This window comes from Babylonia areolata, chromosome 18, assembly GCF_041734735.1.
Source record: "Babylonia areolata isolate BAREFJ2019XMU chromosome 18, ASM4173473v1, whole genome shotgun sequence".
Lineage (NCBI taxonomy): Eukaryota > Metazoa > Mollusca > Gastropoda > Neogastropoda > Buccinidae > Babylonia > Babylonia areolata.
The window spans coordinates 47694474-47718504 of record NC_134893.1 but is presented as its reverse complement, the minus strand read 5'-3'; the positions used below and the strand labels follow the sequence as shown (position 1 = coordinate 47718504).

Sequence of the window (24031 nt, the reverse complement as noted above, 5' to 3'; positions counted from 1 at the left end):
CACTGGCATTCTCGTTGCCTGTCTAAACGAAATGTGGAAGCATGCTCAAACTCTGTGATGTTTTGTGGTGGATGTAATGCCTGTACATCCTCTTTTTTTTCATTTTTTTTCTTTTTTTTCATGATATTCAAATGCATGTCGCTGATTTTTTTTTTTTGTCTCCTTTTCAGCCAACGTGTCAACAATTTCTCTTTTTAGAGATAACAAAGTATCCTTGTACTTCGTATTTTGTATCACCCCCGAAAACGGAGTATGGCTGCCTACATGGCGGAGTGAAAACGGTCATACACGTAAAAGCCCACTCGTGTACACTATACGAGTGAACGTGGGAGTTGCAGCCCACGAACGAAGAAGAAAAAGAAGAAGTATCTTGTATCCTGTGCACCGATGGTGCCAGAAACCGTATAAAAAAAAAAATAAAAAAAATAAAAATAATAAAAAACTGAGAGAAGCACAGGCATTACAAAAGATGCGTTCTGCATGCTGTCCCAATCCCCACCTTCCCCCTCCCCCTCCCCCCCACACCCTCCATCCCCGCTGCCGCCGCCAGCTATCACCACTACAGCAGCAGCAGCAGCAACAGCAACGTGGGTTGGCCGGCATATAAGGACCCAGTCCACCACCATCACCACCACCTCCATCACCACCACCATCAGCAGCAGCAGCACCAGCACCAGCACCAGCACCAGCAAGAGAAGCAGGAGAAAGGGGGTGAAGGGCCGGTCGGGGGAGATGGGGAGGGGATGGGGGTGGGGTGGGGGGTAGAGTTGTGGGGTGGAGGGAGGGTTGAGGGGTGGTGGGGGGTGGGTGGGGGGGAGGGAAGGGAGGGAACAAGGCAGCGTAATGAAGCTAGCGTTGCAGGGCCCAAGCCGTGGCCAGATCAACTGGCTCGCAGAAAGATTAAGGTCAATTATGTCCCCGTAATTGCCCGGGCAAAATTGGCCCCCTTGCTCTCTGTCATCAAACGCCCCCCTTTTTTTCCTTTTTTTTCTTCTTTCTTTCTTTCTTTTTTCTTTTTTTTTTCTTTCTTTCGGTTATTTTTTTTTTTTCTTTCTTTCTTTCTTTCTTCTTCTTTTCTTCTGTGTGTGTTGCTGCTTTCCTCCTCTTTCTCCCCCCCCCCATTCTTCACTCCCCTTCCTTCCTTCCTTCCTTCCTCCACCCCTCCCCTCCCCTCCCCCTACTTCTTCCTCCATGTTGAGAGGATGGTCACGATGAGTGTTTTCCCCTCCATCCCTCCCACCCCATACCCCTTCTTCCTCGATCGATTTTGCGTTCATCTTCCGCCCTTTAAAGTGAAAATGGTCAAACCATGGTCGATCATTTTCCCCTCTCTGTTTCGATTTTCCTATTTCCCTTCTACCCTTTCCCCGCCCTTCTCTCTCTCTCTCTCTCTCTCTCTCTCTCTCTCTCTGTCTCTCTCTCTCTCTCTCTCTCTCTCTCTCTGTCTGTCTGTCTGTCTGTCTGTCTGTCTGTCTCTCTCTGTCTCTCTGTCTCTGTCTCTGTCTCTCTGTCTCTCTCTCTCTCTGTCTCTCTCTCTCTCTCTCTCTCTCTCTCTCTCTTTCTGTGTGTGTGTGTGTGTGTGTGTGTGTGTGTATGTGTCGGTGTGTGTGTGTGTGTGTGTGTGTGTGCGTGTGTGTGTGTGTGTTTGTGTGCGTGTGTGTGTGTGTGTGTGTTTGTGCGTGTGTGTGTCTGCGTGTCTAATATCACTTGATGGATGTGGATAGACATTAAATGAAACTGAGTGTGTGTTCAAGGGATGAAGGAATTAAAACAAGACTGTGAACGACTATTCACAACATTAACTTAACAACTATCTGGTTAAAGAATAATTTTCCAACTCTAAAACAGATAGGTGTAAAATGATAATAATAATAATAATAATAATAATAATAATAATAATAATAATAATAATAATGACTAAAAATAAATAAATAAATAAAAATAATAATAAAAACCCACCGGTTCTCGTCCTGTCATCGAATTTAAGACGTCGGGCACTGTTAGTACTTAGATGTGTGTGTGACGGTGTGAGAGAGAGAGAGAGAGAGAGAGAGAGAGAGAGAGAACTTTGAAACAATCAAAGCATCTGAATTCACTTCTAATGAAATAATTTCCAAATGCACCGTGACGGGAAAAACGGAGGCTGACAAAGATTTCACAAAAAGTTCAGGACCGCTTCATAAAAGCATATTATGTTTTCATAAAATTTTGTTTTTTTAATCGAGAGATGATATATATTAAGCACGGTGCATTTGGACAACCACTATAGTCTCTCACTGAACACAAACAGCTGTTTTCGGTACACGTAAACATGAGCAACTAGCTTGAAAACTTTTTTGGAAGAACAAAAAAAAAAAAAAAAAAAGATATTTCGGACAAAAAACTGACAGCCATTCAGTGCTTTATAAACGCTAGTTGTGAGTGTTCATTGTAATTAAAAGAAAAAAAGAAAAGAAAAAAAGAATGAAAGTGAAAGTACAAAAAAGCACCTGTGGTTTTGAGTGTATTGTATTGTATTTCTCTTTTTCGTCACAACAGATTTCTCTGTGTGAAATCCGGGCTGCTCTCCACAGGGAGAGCGCGTCGCTACACTGAGAGCGCCACCTCTTTTTTTTTTCTTTTTCTTTTTTTTCCCCTGCGTGCAGTTTTATTTGTTTTTTTTCTGATCGAAGTGGATTTTTCTACAGGATTTTGCCAGGGACAACCCTTTTGTTGTCGTGGGTTCTTTTACGTGCGCTAAGTGCATGTTGCACACGCCCTGGACCTCGGTTTATCGCCCCATCCGTCTCGGAATGATGCTCATTTTATTGGCTGCATGCACTGCTGTGTGTACCAGCGAAACTTAACAACATACCTGTTTCTGTTCAGACATTGTCAGTTCAGTCTTGGTTAAGTGCTTTCACAGACACCGCCGTATTAAATGAATAAATAATGAATAAATGAATAAATAAAATTAATACACTGATTAGGCTATGACTATGTGACAAACTAAATCTGTGATCCTTCAGTAATGGGCTTATGCCTTTATAGTCTGAGTTTTAAAAAATCGTTATCGTTATCGCAATTGTTATCATCGATGTCGTTCTTGGCTCCGGATCTCTCTCTCTCTCTCTCTCTCTCTCTCTCTCTCTTCAGTGTTGATTTTAGATTCCATATAAAACTTGAACAGAAACATTAGATTGATTTGTCCCTTTTTTTTTCTTCCCGGGGGATCAAGCAGAGTGAAGTGAACGTTATCTCAGTCGCATGAAAGTAATCCGGATATTGATGTTTCCGGGCATTGTTTTAAATAACAATTCTAAAAGAATTATACCTGCTTACGCAATATATTCAAAGAAATGTGTGCAAGAGTTTGTGGAAGGACACGGAAACAAAGCACACATGAGTATAGTTTCGTTTTTGAAGAAGAAGGGGAAAAAAAAATGGAGATGCGGGGTATCGATCCCCGTACCTCTCACATGCTAAGCGAGCGCTCTACCACTTGAGCTACATCCCCGTTGACGACAGGCACTGAATTATAATACATATACACAATATGCTCAGTGACCACTAAACCTTTTTATGGATTACACATGTCAGTTTGTCATATTCTAATGGTAGGTAAATACTAAGTTGTTAGAAATGTATTTTGTTTATGCTGCATAAGTTTGTGTTGCGTTTTGTATGCAATGCACGAATTTCTGGCGGGAAAACTGTGAATGCTCGAAGTAAGGGATACAACTGGCATCAATTCAAAACGGAATGTATAGGCGATCGTGCACTCGGTTGTTTCCCTTGGACACGATACGATTCCTCCCGTTCCTCCATATCTCGGACTCCCTTTTTCTCTCTCTCTCGGTCACGTCACTTGCTCTCTCCGTCCTAAAACTCCATCCACACTATTAACCCCACTATCAAAAGATTTTTTTTAGAGAGAGAGATTTAGTGATTTTTAGGAACTTCGACCCGATCCGGTGTCGAAAATTAAAGCCTGTAGAGAAAAAATAAAAGTATTAAAAAGTAATTAAAGAAAAGTGATCAGATAAAATTCATGTGTGTGAGACCCACGGAGAGAGAGAGAGAGAGAGAGAGAGAGAGAGAGAGAGAGAGAGAGAGAGAGTGGACATGGAACATGTACATTGGAATTGGCAGACTGACATGATTTTCCTATTTTCTGAAAATAAATAAAGAAATAACTTAAGATAGAAAAAAGAGTAAATAGATAAATAAGTAAATAAACAGATAAATAAATTAATGAATTAATAGATACGATAAATAACTTGAAATAGATAGACAGATAAATGATAAATGGATAAACAGATAAATAAACAACAACAACAACAAAAAAGGGTAAATGATTGAATAAAACAAATAAATACATAAATGAATAAATTTTTAAAAAAATAAATAAATACAATATGAATAAATACACAAACAAATCAATGATAAGTCAATCAATCAATGAACGAAGAGAGAGAGAGAGAGAGAGAGAGAGAGAGAGAGAGAGAGAGAGAGAGAGAGGAGGCAAGACAAGGCAAGGCAAGGTAAGGTAAGGAGTTTATTTCACGTGCCCCCTGCCTGGGAGCAATGAAACATTATATATGAACACCTTTAACCCATACCATAATTATAAATAACATGAGTAATGTAAAATAAAAAATTAAATAAATAAATAAATAAACACAAAACTTTGAAATCCCACACAAGCCGGCAAACAAACTGATGTACATTAACGATCTTTCTTTTTTTCTTCTTTCTTTTTTTTTTTAACAGATTATTATTATTTTCGCTATCTGTAACACACAAAGTTACGAAGTTTGCTGAAAACAGACGCGTATAGTCGAAACTAAGGTTTATTTATTTTTTCTCTTTTTTTTTTTTTCATTTTTTTTTTTCAGAAAATATCAAGAGGAATTCAATGGAGTTTGGTCGGATTCCAAGTCTAAAAATATGTAGGTAAACATTCTTTTCTGGTGCAATCAAAAAAAAAGAGATATAGTAGAAACAGATAATGAAACTCCGTCTGCGTCAGCAATAATGACCATTTGTGGAACATTTATCACAAATTATTTCATTTCCGAGTGTGTAAACTGTCGAAACGCCGCTGTTTATTAACAGGCAATGCATTGTTGGTTGTTCTAAACTTTACTAATTCAGTTTCACAGTAGTATAACACTGTAAAATATAGTCTTGACCAAAGTTACTGAGGTTTAAACACTCCTGCTGGTAAACAATATACACATAATCGTTATCTACGTGTCTTGCAATCTTGCAAAAATAATGATCTTTCAAACAACGGTTGACTTTCTCAGTTCTAAACCATGAGGGATGAGCATTGGATATGTGTTGGTTCAACCAGAAACTGCTTAATCCGATTTCATTCAAAATTCATCAAATCAGTGCGTTTCACTGAGGTACCGTGGTTCTGATGTATCAGTGTTGGTGGAGACCAGGGGAGGGCGGGGTGTGTGGGAGGGGGCCAGGGTAGGATCAAGAAGAGTGAAGTGAACTATGTTATCTCTCATGAAAATAATCCGGATTTTGATGTTTCCATTGTTTCCGCAAATGATGATTCTAATTATATGTTTATTTACTCAATATATATATAAATGTATGTATGAGTTTGTGGAAGAAGGACACGAAAAAAAAAAGCACACGTGAGAACGACTTTGATTTAAAGGAAATAAGAGGAAAAAAAAAAAAAAAAAACCTTGGAGATGCGGGGTATCGATCCCCGTACCTCTCACATGCTAAGCGAGCGCTCTACCACTTGAGCTACATCCCCGTTGACTTATGGTATTGAATTATAATACATATACACAATTTATTCAGTGACGATTAAAATTTCATATCAAATACGATTGTCAGATTGTCATATTCTGGCGGAAACTAAAAACTAATTTGTTAGAAATGCATTTTATTTAATGCTGCATGAGTTTGTGCTGCATTTTGTATGAACTGCACGAATTTCTGGCGCGAAAACCGTGAATGATCGAAGTAAGGGATACAACTGGTGTCCATTCAAAACGGAACGCAGAGGCGATCGTGCACTCGGTTATTTCCCTTGGACTTCATACAATTCCCCCTTTTCCCCCACAACTCGGACCCTCTCTCTCTCTCTCTCTCTCTCTCTCTCTCTCTCTCTCTCTCTCTCTCTCTCTCTCAGTCACGTCACTTGCTCTTTCTGAAAACTTCATCCACACTATTACCCTCACTTTCAAATGATGTTTTAAAGATCTAGTGGTTTGAGGAACTTCGACGCAACTTGTACGGGCGTCGAAAATTAAAAATTCATATGATAATGTAGCCTGTACTGAAAAAAAAAGAAAAGAAAAATGTAATTAGAGAAATGTGATCAGATAAAGTTCATGTGTTTGATAGCCTCGGAGAGAGAGGGAAATAGAGAGAGAGAGAGTTCGGCGATGGTCATAGTCCGGGCGGAAACGACTGACTGTCACACACACACACACACACACACACACACACACACACACACACACACACACATATCAGTATAAAATATGGAGTGATGGCCTAAAGGTAACGCGTCCGCCTAGGAAGCGAGCCGAGAATCAGAGTGAGCTGGTTTGAATCACGGCTCAGGGGAGGGGGGGGGATATAGTACATAAAAAGGTAGAGAAACAAAATCGAAAATCACACGACACAAGCGCACAAATACAGTATGATATACATATAATTATTCAACCCGATGGCCCCCGTTGTATGACCGATTAAACAGACAGACTATAAACAGAACTCAGAACAGACAGACTATAAACAGAACTCAACATTCACCCCTCCCCCCCCCCCTCCCTAACCTTCTCCCTCAGTTCCCTCCCCTCCCCCACCCCGACGACTGAAGACTTCTTTGAAACTCAGTGATGCACTTTCAAATTCCTGTCGGTGGAATTTGTTGTCATGCCAACCGCTCTAGCGCCTGCACATGACAAGGCTGAGTGACGTCAGTGATCCGTTTTCTTTCATGGTGTTGAAATTGTTCAAAAGGAACCCGCTGAAGGAGAAACGGCGCACTAGGTGTTGTTGTAGTTGTTGTTCTGGTCGGGAGGTCAGTGCTTTTTCATGGTCCTACTACATTTGCGCAATGACAACTGCTTGTGAGTTTTCTTTCTTTGTTTGTTTTTGTTTGTTTGTTTGTTTTTGTTACTGACCAAAGTTTCAAGAGTATCCACGCCGTGAAGTGTTGGACTCGAGTAGTAACACAGCAAAAAATATTGTTCAGGTATTGTCAAGGGACTTTGCAAAGGTTTTATGTTTCCGAACTGATTAATAATCATATATGTGATTGATACTCGTACTACTCGTACTACTACTACTACTACTACTAATAACAACAATGATAATAATAATAATAATAATAATCAGTGATGATCATGATGATAATAATAATAAGAAGAAGAAGAAGAACGGAATGATAACAGAATTAGTTTTATGTCCGTGTTTGCCAGTATCCATGCTCGTGTGGGTTTGTGCATGTGTGTTGTTTGGAAGACAGCCATTTATTTATAATGCTTTCTGTTGTTGTTTTTTGTTTTTTTGCTGTTGTTGTTTTGTTTTTGTTTTTGTTTTGTTTTTTTGTTTTTTTGCTTCAGTTGACGGAGTCAGCCGTGTTTCTGTGAATGGGGCTTAGTTGAATACATGCCGTACTATGGCTTTGCAGTTTGATAACTTTTACACTTAGTATGTAACGTTGTAACGTCATATGATAATTTCATTATTGACATTAGCCATTACTTAGTCACGGTCTTACTCTTTCTCTCAGTGATATCTGATGTTTTATACGACCGTGATTGCCGGCTCTCTCTCTCTCTCTCTCTCTCTCTCTCTCTCTCTCTCTCGCAATGATTGTAATAGTAATGATAATGATTAAACACACACACACACACACACACACACACACACACACACACACACACACACACACACACACACACACACACACACACACACACACACACACACACACACACACAAACCACCCTAATCATGATATTCCCATCATAATCGTTCTCTTCACAATCTCAGCGACGGCGTTTCTGTATCGCCTGAAAAACACTCTGACCAAAACGGACTCCGCAGTACGAGGACCAGATGAGACCTTGACTAAATGCGGAGAAACCGTTTGCGGACGGGGTCACGAGTGTATGCAGAGCCTATGTCTGTGCGCGGACACCCATCTACCGCCCGGACCTGATGGGGCCTGTCTTGAGGACGGAGGTACTGGGTGGGGATGGGTTGTGTTGTGTTGTGCTGTAATGTGCTGCTGTATTGTTCTGTGCTGTGCTGTCTTGTGGTGTGTGGTGTGTAAGGAGTTAAGGGTCGAAACACTTGACTGAAGCTGGGGCTTCTTCTCTGACTGAAGACCTTGTACTGTTCAGCTCTCCCTAGAGTTTCCTATCACATCACTGACTGGTGTGTGGTGTGGTATTACGTAGTCTGTTGTGGTCTTCTGTGCAGTGCTGTGGTGTGTGTGTGAATGATGTGGTGTGGTGTACTGTGCTGTGTTGTGCTATGTACTTCTTTGTGGTACGTGTGGTGTCATGTGTGTTCGGTGCTGTGTTGTCTTGTAGTATGTTGTTCTCTACTCTGTTAGGTTGTCTGTGGTGTGCGTAGTGTTGCGTGTTGTGCTGTTGTTCAGTCGGTGTTGTGTTCGGCTACTGCTGATGTGCTGTGACACGTGTGTGTGGCTCGTTGTGATGTGCTGCAATGTGCTCCTGATGTTATGCCGCCATGTTATGTTGTCTTGCGATACAGTGTGTGGAGTGGTGTGCTGTGCTGTACTGTTCTGTGCTGTACTGTGTTGTCTTGTGGTGTGTGTGTGTGTGTGTGTGTGTGATGTTGCATGTTGTGCTTTTGTATGCTGTGGTATGCCACAAGTAACGAGCGAATGACGTCACGCGCAATGGATTGTGGGATCGTTCACCATTCTGGTAACACGCAACTCCGAGTAAACAAACTTGCGCGCACGCACGCACACACACACACACACACACACACACACACACACACACACACACACACACACACACACACACACACACACACACACACACACACACACACACACACACACACACACACACACACACACACACACACACTACATGCACAGAAACACACACAGAAAACACACACCTACATAAGACTGATCAGTTTCTATTCTCATCAGTCATCATTGATTTAATCACCGACAGAATGATTCTAATGTCCATGCTATTATCAGTGATGTTTATGATGACATGGAACAATGACAGCTGACAATTGCAACACACACACACACACACACACACACACACACACACACACACACACACACACACACCACGCACATACACACACACACACACACACACTCACTCACTCACTCACACAGACTGACTGGCACAGTAATAGATATGCTCGCACATGCTTACACGTGTACATGTGACAATACATAAAACAAAGAGCTAAATTATTCTTCAATGCAGCATTTTCCTCCCCGAGCTGTCATGGCCAGTTACTGACTTACTCTTGAATTATAAAAATATAAACAAACAACAACAAAAAACCAACAATATTTATTATTCTGCATGATTTAGATCACTGTAAAAAGTCAGCCAAGTACAATCCCCACCAGTGATCATGTAAGTCTGAAAGGCACCACACAAAGAAACTTAGAGGGAGTCTCAGAGACAATAATAGTTGCTGAAGGGGCAAGTGACATTCACAGAAGACTGAGGCAGGAGTGAGAAATCTGGTGTGATTTTTAGTCTTACGTTTGCCCTGACTGTGTTATCGTAGATCTTGTACCCAGCTATCGGTGTACTGCATGTGCGCTTCTGGACTTTCAGTGAAGCACTTGAACTGCTGAAATGTGTAAGCGCTCACGCCGAACACCCGACGGATCGCGATGGAATATGCGACTCATTCTCATTCCTTTGAATCGCATGGATCAAAACCAAATAACGCGCTCGATATAGTTTCTGTGTCCAACTAACTGACTTACGTTGCATTGTCCTTCGCTCTGAGTTTACCCATACTGAAATAATAAATTCGACTGACACGAGAAACGAAACGAAAGGACCGGAAACGCCGATCTCTTATCATCGTATTACCATCATGGCGGACATCGCTCCGCTTTCTTAGAAACGATGCGTCATCGCTCGTTCCCAATTTAGTTTTATGTTTGTGTGGCGTTGTGTTGTGCGATGTTTTGTGCTGTGCTTTGTTGTGCTTTTCTGTGTTGTACTATGTTTTGTGCTGTGTTGCGTTGTGCTCTTCTGTGTTGTGCGATGTTTTGTGTTGTGCTGTGCTGTGTTGTGCTCTTCTGTGTTGCGCTATGTTTTATGCTGTGCTGTCGGTTTTGTGGTGTGGGGTGTTGTGCTCTTCTGCGGTGTGTGTTGTGTTGTCTTATGGTGTCTATGCAGTGTTTGTGTGGTGTGCTGTGATGTTCTGTTGTCTTGTGTGCTGTGCTTTGTGGTCTGGGTGTGCGTCGTGTGCTCTGCTGTACTGTACCAGGTTGTCTTGTGGGGTGTGTGATGGTTTGTGTTGTGCTATGTTGTTCTGAGTTGAGTTGCGTTGCATTGTTAGTGCAGCGTTGTTTTGAATCGTGTTCATCCTCAACCCGAGTTACGCTACGTTACCGGCGTTGCAATGGATTCCATAATATATGTAATTTTTATTTCTTTTTATCACAACAGATTTCTTCTCTCTGTGAAATTCGGGCAGTTCTCCACAGGGAGTCGCTACACTACAGCGCCACCCATTTTTTGTGTTTTTTCCTGCGTACAGGTTTATTTCTTTTCCCTATCGCAGTGGATTTTTCTACAGATTTTTGCCAGGAACAACCCTTTTGTTGCCGTGGGTTCTTTTACGTGCGCCAAGTGCATGCTGCACACGGGACCTCGGTTTATCGTCTCATCCAAATGACTACCGTCGAGACCACCACTCAAGGTCTAGTGGAGGGGGAGAAAATATCGGCGGCTGAGCCGTAATTCGAACCAGCGCGCTCAGATTCTCTCGCTTCCTTGGCGGGCGCGTTACCTCTAGGCCATCACTCCACTGCAGTAAGTATTGCTTGCACCAGTTTGATATATATTCATATTCATTTGCAATGACACGTGAGATGTTTTAATGTCATTTTTGTTTGCAGATATCTCTGTCTGTCTGTCTCTCCCTCACACACACACACACACACACACACACACACACACACACACACACACACAAGCGCTGTACACACGCGCCACACAATACGCAGGCATACATGCCATGCATCCTCGTATAGCTAGCCGTAGACCTCACGTCGGTACCGTGTCCTGGTCAGTGTTGTGTGTCATCATTACATGTATCCAGACTGGAGCAATGCTGACGCGGACCACAGTCATAACGGTGTTCTGCACCATCATCACATACTGGGCATACTGGGGGGCGGGGTTGGAGGCACCAGTAGCGGCAGCAGCAGTAGTGGCAGTAGCAGCAGCAGCAGCAACAGCAGCAGTAGCATTCGTAACGGCACTCAAGACTTTTTGTCACCCCTTCCCTTAGATGCCTCTGCCAGGCCTCGACATGGTTCTTCCTCTCCTTCCACGGTGAGGTTTTTGTTGTTGTTGTTATTGTTGTTTTGTTTTTGCTTGTTTTTGGTGTGTGTGTGTGTGTGTGTGTGTGTGTGTGTGTGTGTGTGTGTGTGTGTGTGTGTGTGTGTGTGTGTTTTACATTTATTTATTTAAATTGTCTATCTATCTATTAATTTATTGATTTATTTATTCATTCATTCATTTATTTGTTTATTTATTGATTGATTGGTTTATTGATTTATTCGTTTATGTATTTATTCATTTATTTATTGATCTGATTATTTATTCATTTATGTGTGTGTGTGTGTTTATTTATTTATGATTGTTACGAGCCTGAAGACAGATTTATGTACACTGTGTGTTTATGTTTTCATCTGTGTGTGTGTTTGTGTGTGTGTGTGTGTGTGTCTGTGTGTGTCTGTGTGTGTGTCTGCGTATCTGTGTGTGACTGTGTATGTGTGTGTAGTGTGTGTGTGCGCGCGCGTGTGTGTGTGTGTTTACATGTACGTGTGTGCGTGCGTGTATGTGTGTGTGTGAATGTGCGCGTGTCTGTTCGTGTGTGTGTATATACACGCGTATGTGTGTGCGTGTGTGAACGTATTATGTGTGTATGTGTATGCACGTGTGTATGTGTGTTATGTATGCGTACGCTATAAATGCTTGTATTTGTATGCATACGTTTCTTATGTGTGTGTGTGTGTGCATGCTCTATGCGTATATATATATATATATATATATATATATATATATATATATATATATATATATAGAGAGAGAGAGAGAGAGAGAGAGAGACTATACATATCTATATATCTATATCTATAATCTAATATATATATACACATACATATAGATAGATAGATAGATCCGTGTGTGTGTGAACCTTTGAACATGATATATATATATATATATATATATATATATATATATATATATATATATATATATATATATATATATATATATATATATGATGGAGTCTCCCGTCGGTCCGACGGATGAGTAGGCAGGCATATGTGTGTGTGTGTGTGTGTGTGTGTGTGTGTGTGTGTGTGTGTGTGTGTGTGTGTGTGTGTTATGCGTATGTGTATCATTTGTATAGATAGATAGATAGATTATACGCGTGTGCGCTTCCAGCTTGGTTCCGTGCCTTCTCCTGGTGTCACCACCTTCTCCCCGCCGTCAGCCAAAACGCTGGCCCTGATTCGGGACAATGTGGTCCGCGTGGTCGTGTCCGTAGGGGTGCCCGTGGTGGCTGTCATCCTCGTCGCTATTCTCGTCAGTTTCCTTCGCCAACGGTTCCGGAGGTTCAGGGTAAGCGCGCGTAAAAGAACCCACGGCAATAAAAGTGTGTGTACCTGGCAGTATTCTGTGAAGAAGAAAGATTGTCCCACCTTGACAGTAAAAGAAAATAAACTTACGTACAGATAAAGATAAAATAGAATTTAAAAAAAAAAGAAGAAGAAAATATGGACGGCACTGAACTGTGGCGAGGCGTTCTTCTTGGGAGAATTTTCCAGTTTCAGTTTCAGTAGCTCAAGGAGGCGTCACTGCGTTCGGACAAATCCTTATACGCTACTCCACATCTGCCAAGCAGATGCCTGACCAGCAGCGTAACCCAACGCGCTTAGTCAGACCTTGAGAGGAAAAGAAAAAAAAGGGGGATGGGGGGAATGAATAAAAAATAGATAAATACATTAAAAAAAAAGAACTACTACTAATAAAAGATAATATGTATAAGGCGCAAAAACTTGATGAAGAATTGGATAATTTTTACACAGAAATATGTTGTGACACAATACAATACAATACAATATAAAAGGGTGAAAACACAGTGGTGGGCTTTTGGTTGGGATCAAATAAAACAGATTAGTGTAATTTGTAGCCCAGCCTCGGCCCTGCCTCTTAATCTGTACATCCTGTCTGTTTGTCTCTATATCTATTTTTATCACTGCAGCTCTTTGTGTGTGTGTGTGTGTGTGTGTCTGTCTGTCTGTGTCTGTCTGTGTGTCTGTCTCTCCCTCCCTCCCTCGCTCTCTCTCTCTGTCTGTCTGTCTCTCCCTCCCTCCCTCCCCCTCTCTCTCTCATTCGCTCTCTCTACCCCCTCTCTTTATCTTCTCTCTCTCTCTCTCTCTCTCTCTCTCTCTCTCTCTACCCCCTCTCTTTATCTCTGTGTGTGCGTGTCTCTCTGTGTGTCAAAACAGACATAATTTGAAGTTAAAGTTTGATCAGAGTTCTAAGCTATGGAAGGATGCCTGGAAAGAACCATGGTTTGAGTGTGCGTGCTAGCTGTCCAGGAAAACTAAATGAAATGAAAGGTCCCCACATGCAAGCAGATCATACTGGTGCGCAACTTTCACCGAACCAAGACCCAGGCCCTGAAAAATATGACCTTGATAAGGGCATTGCCCTAGACACAGTTGATATGAATTCAATGCCCCGATGGCTGTGAAAAAAAAGAAGAAAAACTAAGTGACCTTAATCTACAGCTTAATCTTTTGTGAAGGTCTATGACTCTCAAACTAGGAAGCAAGATTGTATCTTCTTTTTTTGCTGCAGCCCTGGGGGCTAGTTAGCCTTTGAAGACCACGCCAACTTCAACTGTCCTAAAGCGCCGAAAGAGTGGGTACGTAATTAGGCAAGACGCTCTCCACTGTAACCCAATTCTAGCCCAGATAGTCGGAACAGTGACTATCCACTGTAACCCAATTCTAGCCCAGATAGTCGGAACAGTCACTATCCACTATAACCCAATTCTAGCCCAGATAGTCGAAGTCACTCTCCACTATAACCCAATTCTAGCCCAGATAGTCGGAACGGTGACTATCCACTATAACCCAATTCTAGCCCAGATAGTCGGAACAGTGACTATCCACTATAACCCAATTCTAGCCCAGATAGTCGGAACAGTGACTATCCACTATAACCCAATTCTAGCCCAGATAGTCGGAACAGTGACTCTCCACTATAACCCAATTCTAGCCCAGATAGTCGGAACAGTGACTATCCACTATAACCCAATTCTAGCCCAGATAGTCGGAACAGTGACTATCCACTGTAACCCAATTCTAGTCCAGATAGTCGGAACAGACACTCTCCACTATAACCCAATTCTAGCCCATAATATAGTCTCTCCACTATAACCCAACTCTAGCCCAGATAGTCGGAACAGTCACTATCCACTGTAATCCAATTCTAGCCCTATAGTCGGAATAGTCACTATCCACTATAACCATATTCTAGCCCAGATAGTCGGAACAGATACACTCCACTATCACCCAATTTTAGCCCAGATAGTCGGAAACGGACCATATCCACTGTAACCAAATTCTAGCCCCAGATAGTCGGAACAGCAGCTGCCTCCTGTGCTGTTCTGGTGACTAGTTATCCTACAACCATGCAGATCAGCCAGGGCCGGACCCTGGGCGGCTGCCACCTGCTGCGGCGTATGGAGACAGTGGAGGAGAACGTCATGTATGGGGAGCACAGCCCGGGACAGGGCAGGGTGGAGCCGGACCACGCGGGGGACCTTGAGGGTCTGCAGCTGCTCAGTGCCTCCAGACTTCGTGTCGTCCACAGGGTGGGCGACGGGGCTTTTGGCACCGTGTATAAAGGTTTGTCTCAGATCAAAGTTCCGTTCCTGTTGTCGTCTGTTTTTTTGGTGCTGTGTATAAAGGAAATTAACAAATATTGAGGCCAGGAGATGAAATGATTAAAAAAAATAGTAAAGAGTTGTAACTCTCTCCATTCACAAGGTACACAACTTCAAGTCAGTGCCGCTTACGCTACCGATAACGGTATAAGGACAGGCCCGGCGCTTCCGTTTTTTGAGGAAGTGTCTGGGTTTGTTCCAATGTACCTTTTATTTACCTGTGTGCTAGCTGAATCGGTAGCGTAAGCAGCACTGACTTGAAGTTGTGTACCTTGTAAATGGAGAGTTACCACTCTTTACTATTTGTTCCTGTGTATAAAGGTTTGTCTCAAATTAAAGTTTCATTCTATAAAGGTTTGGCTCGGATCAAAGTTTCGTTCCTAAGTGTTGTCCTCAGGTTTTTGGTGCTGTGTATAAAGGTTTGTCTCAAATCAAAGTTTCATTCCTGAGTGCTGTTCCCTGGTTTTTGGTGCTGTGTATAAAGGTTTGTCTCAAATCAAAGTTTCATTCCTGAGTGCTGTTCCCTGGTTTTTGGTGCTGTGTATAAAGGTTTGTCTTAAATTAAAGATTCATTCCTGAGTGCTGTCCCCTGGTTTTTGGTGCTGTGTATAAAGGTTTGTCTTAAATTAAAGTTTCATTCCTGAGTGCTGTCCCCTGGTTTTTGGTGCTGTGTATAAAGGCTTGTCTCAAATTAAAGTTTCATTCCTGAGTGCTGTTCCCTGGTTTTTGGTGCTGTGTATAAAAGCTTGTCTTAAATTAAAGTTTCATTCCTGAGTGCTGTCCCCTGGTTTTTGGTGCTGTGTATAAAGGTTTGTCTCAAATCAAAGTTTCATTCCTGAGTGCTGTTCCCTGGTTTTTGGTGCTGTGTATAAAGGCTTGTCTCAAATTAAAGTTTCATTCCTGAGTGCTGTCCCCTGGTTTTTGGTGCTGTGTATAAAGGCTTGTCTCAAATTAAAGTTTCATTCTCAAGCGTTGCCCTCTGTGGCATAGTTCTACGGGAGGGTGGGCAGCAGGGCTTTTGGCAAATCAAAGTTCCATTCCTAAGTGTTGTCCTCTGGGGCATAGTTCTGCAGGAGAAATCCTCTCAAATCAAATCATGTCGCTGAAAGCCAAGCCGACCACAAAAGAACCATTTCAGTGCTGAAAGTTTTGTTGTAACAGTCGAAAAATGTATGCTGGACATCTTACTGTTGAATAGGGTATTATTGTTTTATGATGTCTGTGTTTGATTATTGTAAGATGTTTTATTGCTATCCTTTAACTGTGTGTATTGCGTGTGAATGGCTGTGGTTATTCTGTACGTGATCAACTCTATGTTAACATTTATATATTTGTTTTTTTGTTTTTTATCTACCGCGATTGATGCATGTGTATGACTGATTATTGCAGGTATGATTTGCTTCTGGTCGAAAAGCCTTTTATGCACTCAAACAGAATCACCGTGATTCTTTTGTGTTATTATGTGTTTTACACCACAAATTCTTTTCTCCTGATGGAGATAAAGTGTTGTGCATGATGTATACTGTGAACAAGAGATAAAGTGTTCTGCATGATGTATACTGTAAACTAGAGATAAAGCGTTCTGCATGTTGTATACTGTAAACTACCCTCATGATGGAGATAAAGTGTTCTACATGATGTATACTGTAAACTACCCTCCTGATGGAGATAAAGTGTTCTGCATGATGTATACTGTGAACTAGAGATAAAGTGTTCTGCATGATGTATACTGTAAACTACCCTCCTGATGGAGATAAAGTGTTCTGCATGATGTATACTGTAAACTACCCTCCTGATGGAGATAAAGTGTTCTGCATGATGTATACTGTGAACTACCCTCCTGATGGAGATAAAGTGTTCTGCATTATGTACACTGTGAACAAGAGATAAAGTGTTCTGCATGATGTATACTGTGAATTACCCTCCTGATGGAGATAAAGTGTTCTGCATTATGTACACTGTGAACTAGAGATAAAGTGTTGTGCATGATGTACACCGTGAACTAGCGATAAAGTGTTCTGCATTATGTATACAATGAACTAGAGATAAAATGTTCTGCGTTATGTATATTGTGAACAAGAGATAGAGTGTTCTGTTCTGCATGATGTATACTGTGAACTACCCTTCTGATGGAAATAAAGTGTTCTGCATGATGTATACTGTAAACTAGAGATAAAGTATTCTGCATGATGTATACTGTGAACTAGAGATAACTGAAGTGTTCTGCATGATGTATACTGTGAACTAGAGATAAAGTGTTCTGCATGATGTATACTGTAAACTAGAGATAAAGTGTTCTGCATGATGTATACTGTAAACTAGAGATAGTGTTCTGCATGATGTATACTGTGAACTAGAGATAAAGTGTTCTGCGTTATGTATACAATGAACTAGAGATAAAGTGTTCTGCATGATGTATACTGTGAACTACCCTTCTGATGGAGATAAAGTGTCTGTATGATGTATACTATAAACTACCCTCCTGATGGAGATAAAGTGTTCTGCATGATGTATACTTGCTTTCGTCGACTTCAACATTGGCACCACCACCACCACCACCACCATTATCATATCATCATCATCGCTAGCACCCATGCTGTCGATGTTGATGAAAGCACAGTGAGGACCACAATCTAACAACAACAACAATAACAACACGTTGCAGCTGTTTCCAACTGCATTGGAAAGCGAGAGGTTTTAAGGACGGGCTTAACGGACAGTTGTATATTCCAGTATGTGAAGGCTTCACTGGTTGGTTGGTTGGTTGGCTGGTTGGTTGACCTGTGTGTTGGTGATGATTCTGAAACCGAAAAACAAAACAAAAAAGAAGTGAAAAAAACAACAACCAACAACACACACACACAAAAAAAACAACAACCCAAACCCACGTCTCGTACCTCAGCATGGCTGGCCCCGGAGCCAGTATCAGCACCAGCTGCGGTGGTGGTGGAGGAGGAGGACGGGGTCGCCGAGAAGAGCCCAGCTCGTGCTCCTGGGGGTGGTGGTGGCGGGGCCCGAGGGTCCCCCCGGGGTCTCCCCAGTGAGGAGATGCTGGTGGCGGTGAAGGCTCTGAGGAACGGGTCCACGGGCAAGGCAAAGTGGGACTTCCTGGCCGAGTGCAAAATCATGGCGGCACTGCAGCACGACCACATCCTCGCCTTCTACGGCGTCGTGCTGCACGGTGAGCGGTTTTTGTTTTTCTTTCTTTCTTTCTTTCCTTATCTGTCTATCTCTCTGTCTCTCCATCTATCTATTTATCTATCTATCTGTATGTATGTATGTATGTCTGTCTACGCCTCTGTCTATCTATCTACCTATCTATCTACCCTTCTATCTATCTGAACAATTTTTCTTTCTTTCTTTCTTTCTTTATCTATCTATCTATCTGTCTACCTACCTATCTGAACGATTTTTCTTTCTTTCTTTCTTTCTATATCTATATATCTATCTGAACGAGATTTCTTTCTTTCTTTCTTTCTTTCTTTCTTTCTCTATCTATCTCTCTACCTGTCTATCTGTCTAATTTTCTGTCTGTGTGTCTGTCCTCACCTTCCATGGCAGTGTGGTGCTCGGTGAGCGATTCTTTCTTTCTTTCTTTCTTTATCTATCTATCTATCTATCTATCTATCTATCTATCTATCTGTCTGTCTGTCTGTCTATCCTCACATTCTACGGCGTTGTGCTGCGCGGTGAGCGATTTTTATTTATTTATTTATCTATCTATTCGTTTATTGATCTATCTATCTATCTATCTTTCTATTTGGGTGGGTGGCTGGGTCAATTTATCCAGTGGACTGCGCATCGCTGAATACTTTCAGCCTCATACAGCTACGTGAAGCAAGCGGAAGTACCGGGTCAGCCATCTTGGAAAGCGTATCCGGGTGCAGATGGAAGCAATTACTTCGTGTACTAGAGATTTTACAGCATATTGCGTAAACCACTTCATATTTTTAGATCAGTTCCGGTGGGATTGGTTGGTTATGTGCCCTTTTTTTGTTGTTATTTGTTTGTTGTTTCTTTTGGGGGTGGGGGGGATTTTTGTTCTTGTTTGTTTGTGGTTATTTTGGTCATTGTTGTTCGTTATTGGTGGTGGTTGGTTGTATGTGGTGATGGTGGTGATTGCTTGTTGTTGTAGTGTGTGTGTGTGTGTGTGTGTGTGTGTGTGTGTGTGTGTGTGTGTGTGTGTGTGTGTGTGTGTGTGTGTGTGTGTGTGTGCTTGTGTGTGTGTGTTTTGACAGATGACGAGGGCAGTCAGGCACTACAGCTGGTGACGGAGTTTGCAGTGCACGGGGACCTGGCCACAGTCCTCCGCAAAAATGACCCCGCCATGAGGGGCATGGAGGAGGACTTTCTGCTCATTTCTCGGGTCTGTGCTGTGTGTTTCCGTGTAGTGTGTGTGTGTGTGTGGGTGGGGGTGGGGTGGTGGTGGCTGTGGCTGTTTGTCAAGAAATCGGTCTTTAAAAAAAAGTTGGCGAGTCGGGGGGTGGGGGGTGGGGGGGAATATGTGTAAGCTATATGAATCATTGTTTTTGGTTTATTCATTTATCTATTTATTTATACAAGAGCCTATGAATACAAAGTGTTCATGTTTAGTGATTTTGACTTTACAACTCTCGTTTTGTCGTAGGTAAGATAATTTATTGTATTCCCCGTAAATGTTCAGTCACTAACCCGGCTTTTCATGCATTTCCTCACGTTTCATTTATGGCTGATCGGCAGCATCTACTCATCCAATTGTTAGCATGAAACGCTAAAAAGCACTCGTTCACACGCACGTACACTCGCACTCATATCCAGAGACAGACAGACAGAGACAGAGAGACCCAGACACTCGCACTCATAAATTTCATTGTAACATCTGGTTACAGTTATATAATACATTGAATTACCTGAAAGTAATTTACTTGCCACAAAAGAATCTGGTCGCGTGTACTTGCATGTGTAACATGCGTACGATCATTTGTTTTCTGTTATACGCAGACAGTTAATTCGAAACGTATCATTTGCAAGCTTCAATAGATGGCAAGGTTCTCTCGTTCAAAGCTTTCAGTTGTGATATTCCTGCTTGTAAAAAAAAAATAATAATAACAATAACAAAAATCCACAACTCCACATCTTCTTTTTCTTTTTTAGGGGAGGGGAGGGGGTCATTTTGTATGTATAGTTCACTTGCTGCTGTCATTGGCCACATACTTTTGAAAGGCAAAAGGGCGGTGTGCAGTATATACCATGACTATTGTGCCCACAATTATTTTCCGACGCGAGTCATTTTACTGCTCTTTTATCGTCAGTTGTCTGTCGGGGTGTTTTCCCGAATGCAGATTTGTTTGTACATTTTCACACACACACACACACACACACACACACACACACACACACACACAAGCACACACGCGCGCGCGCACACACACACACACACACACACACGCGCGCGCGCGCGCACGCACACACACACACACACACACACACACATATCACTTCAAGTGGAAAGACGTTAAACTGAAGACGAACACACACACACACACACACATATTACCGAATGGGTTTTGTGCTTGGACGACAGACAGACAGACTGATAAACAGACTTGCAGACAGGTAGAGGAGAGAGAGGGGCACACTTGCACACATGCCTAACACAGTACACACAACATGCAAAGCGGTAAGCTTTTCTTGCCGCCTGGGAGAGAGCAGCTCAAGATGGCGCCCACGTTCCGAGTGTTTAGGCTTTACCGTGTAGTCCACTAATTATACGGAAACACTGACCATACCCACCTCACAGAACCGTATAGCCTTAACCACGTGGTCCACTAAAACTGGTCAATGACCATACCCACCACACTGAACCATATAGCCTTTACCGCGTGGTCCACTAATAAAACTGGACAATGACCATACCCACAACACTGAACCATAACATTTACAGTGTGGTCTACTAACACAGGTCAATGACCATACCCACCACACTGAACCATAGCCTCTACCGCGCGGTCCACTATTGATACGAGTCAATGACCATACCCACCAAACAGAACCATAACCTTTACCGCGTGGTCCTCTAACACGGGTCAATGACCATACCCACCACACAGGACCAGCTACTGTCAGTGTGTCAGCAAGTGGCGGCGGGGATGGAGTACCTGAGCAACGCTCACTTCATCCATCGAGATCTGGCGGCCAGGAACTGTCTGCTGATGGAGGGTCTCCACGTCAAGATCTCCGACTTCGGCATGTCCAAGGATGTCTACACTTCTGAGTTGTACAGGGTCTGGCATGGAGTGTGTGTGTGTGTGTGTGTGTGTGTGTTGGGGGGGGGTGTTGGTGGATGGGGTCTTTTTTGTATGTGTGTGTGTTTGTGTGAGTGGGTGTAGGGAAGGGAACGTGTGTGTGTGTGTGTGTGTGTGTGTGTGTGTGTGTGTGTTGTTCGTTTGTATGTTTTGTGCTTATTTGTGTGTGTGTTGGGGGGGGGGGGGGTGATGTTTGTGTGCATTGTTGTTTGTATGTCACAGTTTTGTGTGTGTGTGTGTTTTTGAGCGTACATGTATGTATGTATATATATATATATATATATATATATATATATATATATATAGTAACAGCATCTGAGTTCAACTATAGTAATGATAGTTCTAGTAACAGCATATTCACCTACAGTAATGATGATAATGGTAACAGCATCTTCACCTATAGTAATGATAATAATGGTAACGCCACATTCACCTGTGGTAGTTACATTTTAACAGTAACAATATCTCCACCTATAGTATTGATAGTTCTAGTACTAACAGCATATTCACCCACTGTAATGATGATAATGGAAACAGCATTTTCACCTATAGTAATGATAATAATGGTCACACCACATTCACCTGTGGTAGTTGCGCTTTAACAGTAACAGTATCTCCACCGATAGTATTGACAGTTCTACTAACAGCGTCGTCACCTGTGAACATGTGACTGCCAGGTGGACGGGTCCCGGCTGCTGCCTGTCCGGTGGATGTCCCCGGAGTGTCTCCGCTATGGGCAGTTCACGGTCAGCTCGGACGTGTGGGCTTTCGGGGTCCTCCTGTGGGAGGTGTACACCTATGGTCTGCAACCCTATGGTGGTTTCTCCAACATACAGGTGTGGTTGGTTGGGGTGGGGGTGTGCGTGTGCGTGTACGTGTGTGTGTGTGTGTGTGTGTGTGTGTGGCTGGGTGGAGGTGTGTGTGTGTGTCTATGTGTGTGTGTGTATGTGTGTGTATGTATGTGTGTGTGTGTGTCTATGTGTGTGTGTGTGTTCATGGCGGCGGGGAGGGAGGAAGGCGGTGGGAGAGTGAGGAATTGGGGGAGTGGGGGTGCGGGTGCGGGCGCGCAGTGTGTCTGTTTTCTTTTTCACTGTGTCCTCGAGGTGGTATGGTGCGAGAATGTGTGTGTTTTGTGTACGTGCTTGCATTTAATATCTGCATGCGAGAGAGGGAGAGAGAGAGAGAGAAAGAGAAGAATAGGACTAATATATTCCTGCGTATGAGTGCGTGGGTATACGTACTTGTGTGTGTGTGTGTGTGTGTGTGTGTGTGTGTGTGTGTGACAGAGACAGAGACAAAGACAGACCACAAACCACATCTCCCTGTCTTTAGTTTTTTCCCCATCTCCCCCCCCCCCCACGCCCCCTCCTCCCCCCCCCACCGGTCCTCCCACAACCCTCCTCCCCTTTAAACCCTTCCACCTATGATGACTACCATCAAACATATTACCATCGATCAATCGATTAATCAAAAACACGCAGGGAAACCGACCCTGATACCCCAAAACTGACCGCAGGTGACGCAGCTGATCTGCCAGGGCAATCTCCTGGAGCGACCTGACCGCTGCCCTGACCGGGTGTACCAGGTCATGACTGCGTGCTGGAGAATGAACCCTCAGGAGCGCTGGACTTTCCCGTTCATCCGCCGCATGCTGCAAGAAGACCCAGACCCGATGCTTCCACAGCAACAGCAGCAGCAGCAGCAGCAACAACAGCACCGTTCAGTAGCGGCGGCGCTGGCGGGAGTAGTGTCGGAGGAGGCCATGATGGAGCCGTGTGAGAGGAACAGTGGGGAGAGTGTAGGCGTGGAGGAGGATGGGAAGGAGGAGGAGGATGGGAAGGAGGAGGAGGAGGAGGAGGACGGACGCACCGTCACGTGGGGGGCTGACATCAACAGCGCCCTCTGCGATGACGTGCAGTGCTCGCCCTTGACTCGGAGTTGTGAGGGGCTGACTTCGGTGTGATAATAATTCATGTGCCGCGGACGTGCGTGTAGATATATAGATAACCGGTCGGGCATCAAACAAACTGTTTTGTTATCTTCCTTTTTTCTGTTGTTTATATATATATATATATCTATATATATATATATATATGTGTGTGTGTGTGTGTGTGTGTGTGAATCAGAATGTGTGTGCAATTGTCAGTGATTGCGATTGTGTGTGTGTGGGGTGGGGGTGGGGAGTCGGGTGCAATTTCAGGCCGGCCGTGCAATGTGTTTGAATTGTTACGCTTGAGACAATTTAAAAGAGCTTTGAAAGTTGACTGTCAACAGTTCTAACTCGGCCGATAATTTCAAGCTTGTCTAGAATGGCGGCGTCCGTTTCCATTAGGGTGGGAGGCAAAATCCAATTGGGGAGGAGATCAGTTTTTGCAGATAGCGTAAGTGTAGGACACAACCTTTCAATGATCTCGAGTCATATTTTAAAATCAAATGTTTTTACTTCACTGAAGTCCATTTAACAAACATTCCCATTGTATATTCAAATTATGCCCCATTACTTGGGCAGAGTTAATTCTGCTGCTGGCAGATGGATGCATCAA

General features: G+C 42.9%; 1 protein-coding gene and 2 non-coding genes across 3 annotated transcripts in view; 1 reads left to right on the top strand and 2 right to left on the bottom strand.

Annotated features, from left to right (window-relative positions):
- Positions 1-3423: 3423 nt before the first annotated feature.
- Trnaa-agc (transfer RNA alanine (anticodon AGC)) lies at positions 3424-3496 on the bottom strand. Its single transcript has one exon. It is a non-coding gene; the product is annotated as a tRNA-Ala (tRNA).
- A 2195-nt stretch (positions 3497-5691) lies between these two features.
- Trnaa-agc (transfer RNA alanine (anticodon AGC)) lies at positions 5692-5764 on the bottom strand. Its single transcript has one exon. It is a non-coding gene; the product is annotated as a tRNA-Ala (tRNA).
- A 2371-nt stretch (positions 5765-8135) lies between these two features.
- Positions 8136-24031, top strand: part of LOC143292029 (uncharacterized) — a 15996-nt gene continuing 100 nt past the window's right edge. Inside the window, exons 1-9 of the mRNA XM_076602197.1 lie at positions 8136-8214; positions 11332-11567; positions 12690-12866; positions 14956-15166; positions 18107-18385; positions 19443-19570; positions 21294-21467; positions 22166-22324; positions 23005-24031. The exon at positions 23005-24031 is cut by the window's right edge and continues 100 nt beyond it. Coding sequence (XP_076458312.1) covers positions 8142-8214; positions 11332-11567; positions 12690-12866; positions 14956-15166; positions 18107-18385; positions 19443-19570; positions 21294-21467; positions 22166-22324; positions 23005-23451 — 1884 coding nt within the window. The 5' untranslated portion in view covers positions 8136-8141 and the 3' untranslated portion in view covers positions 23452-24031. The remainder of the gene's footprint in view (positions 8215-11331; positions 11568-12689; positions 12867-14955; positions 15167-18106; positions 18386-19442; positions 19571-21293; positions 21468-22165; positions 22325-23004) is intronic.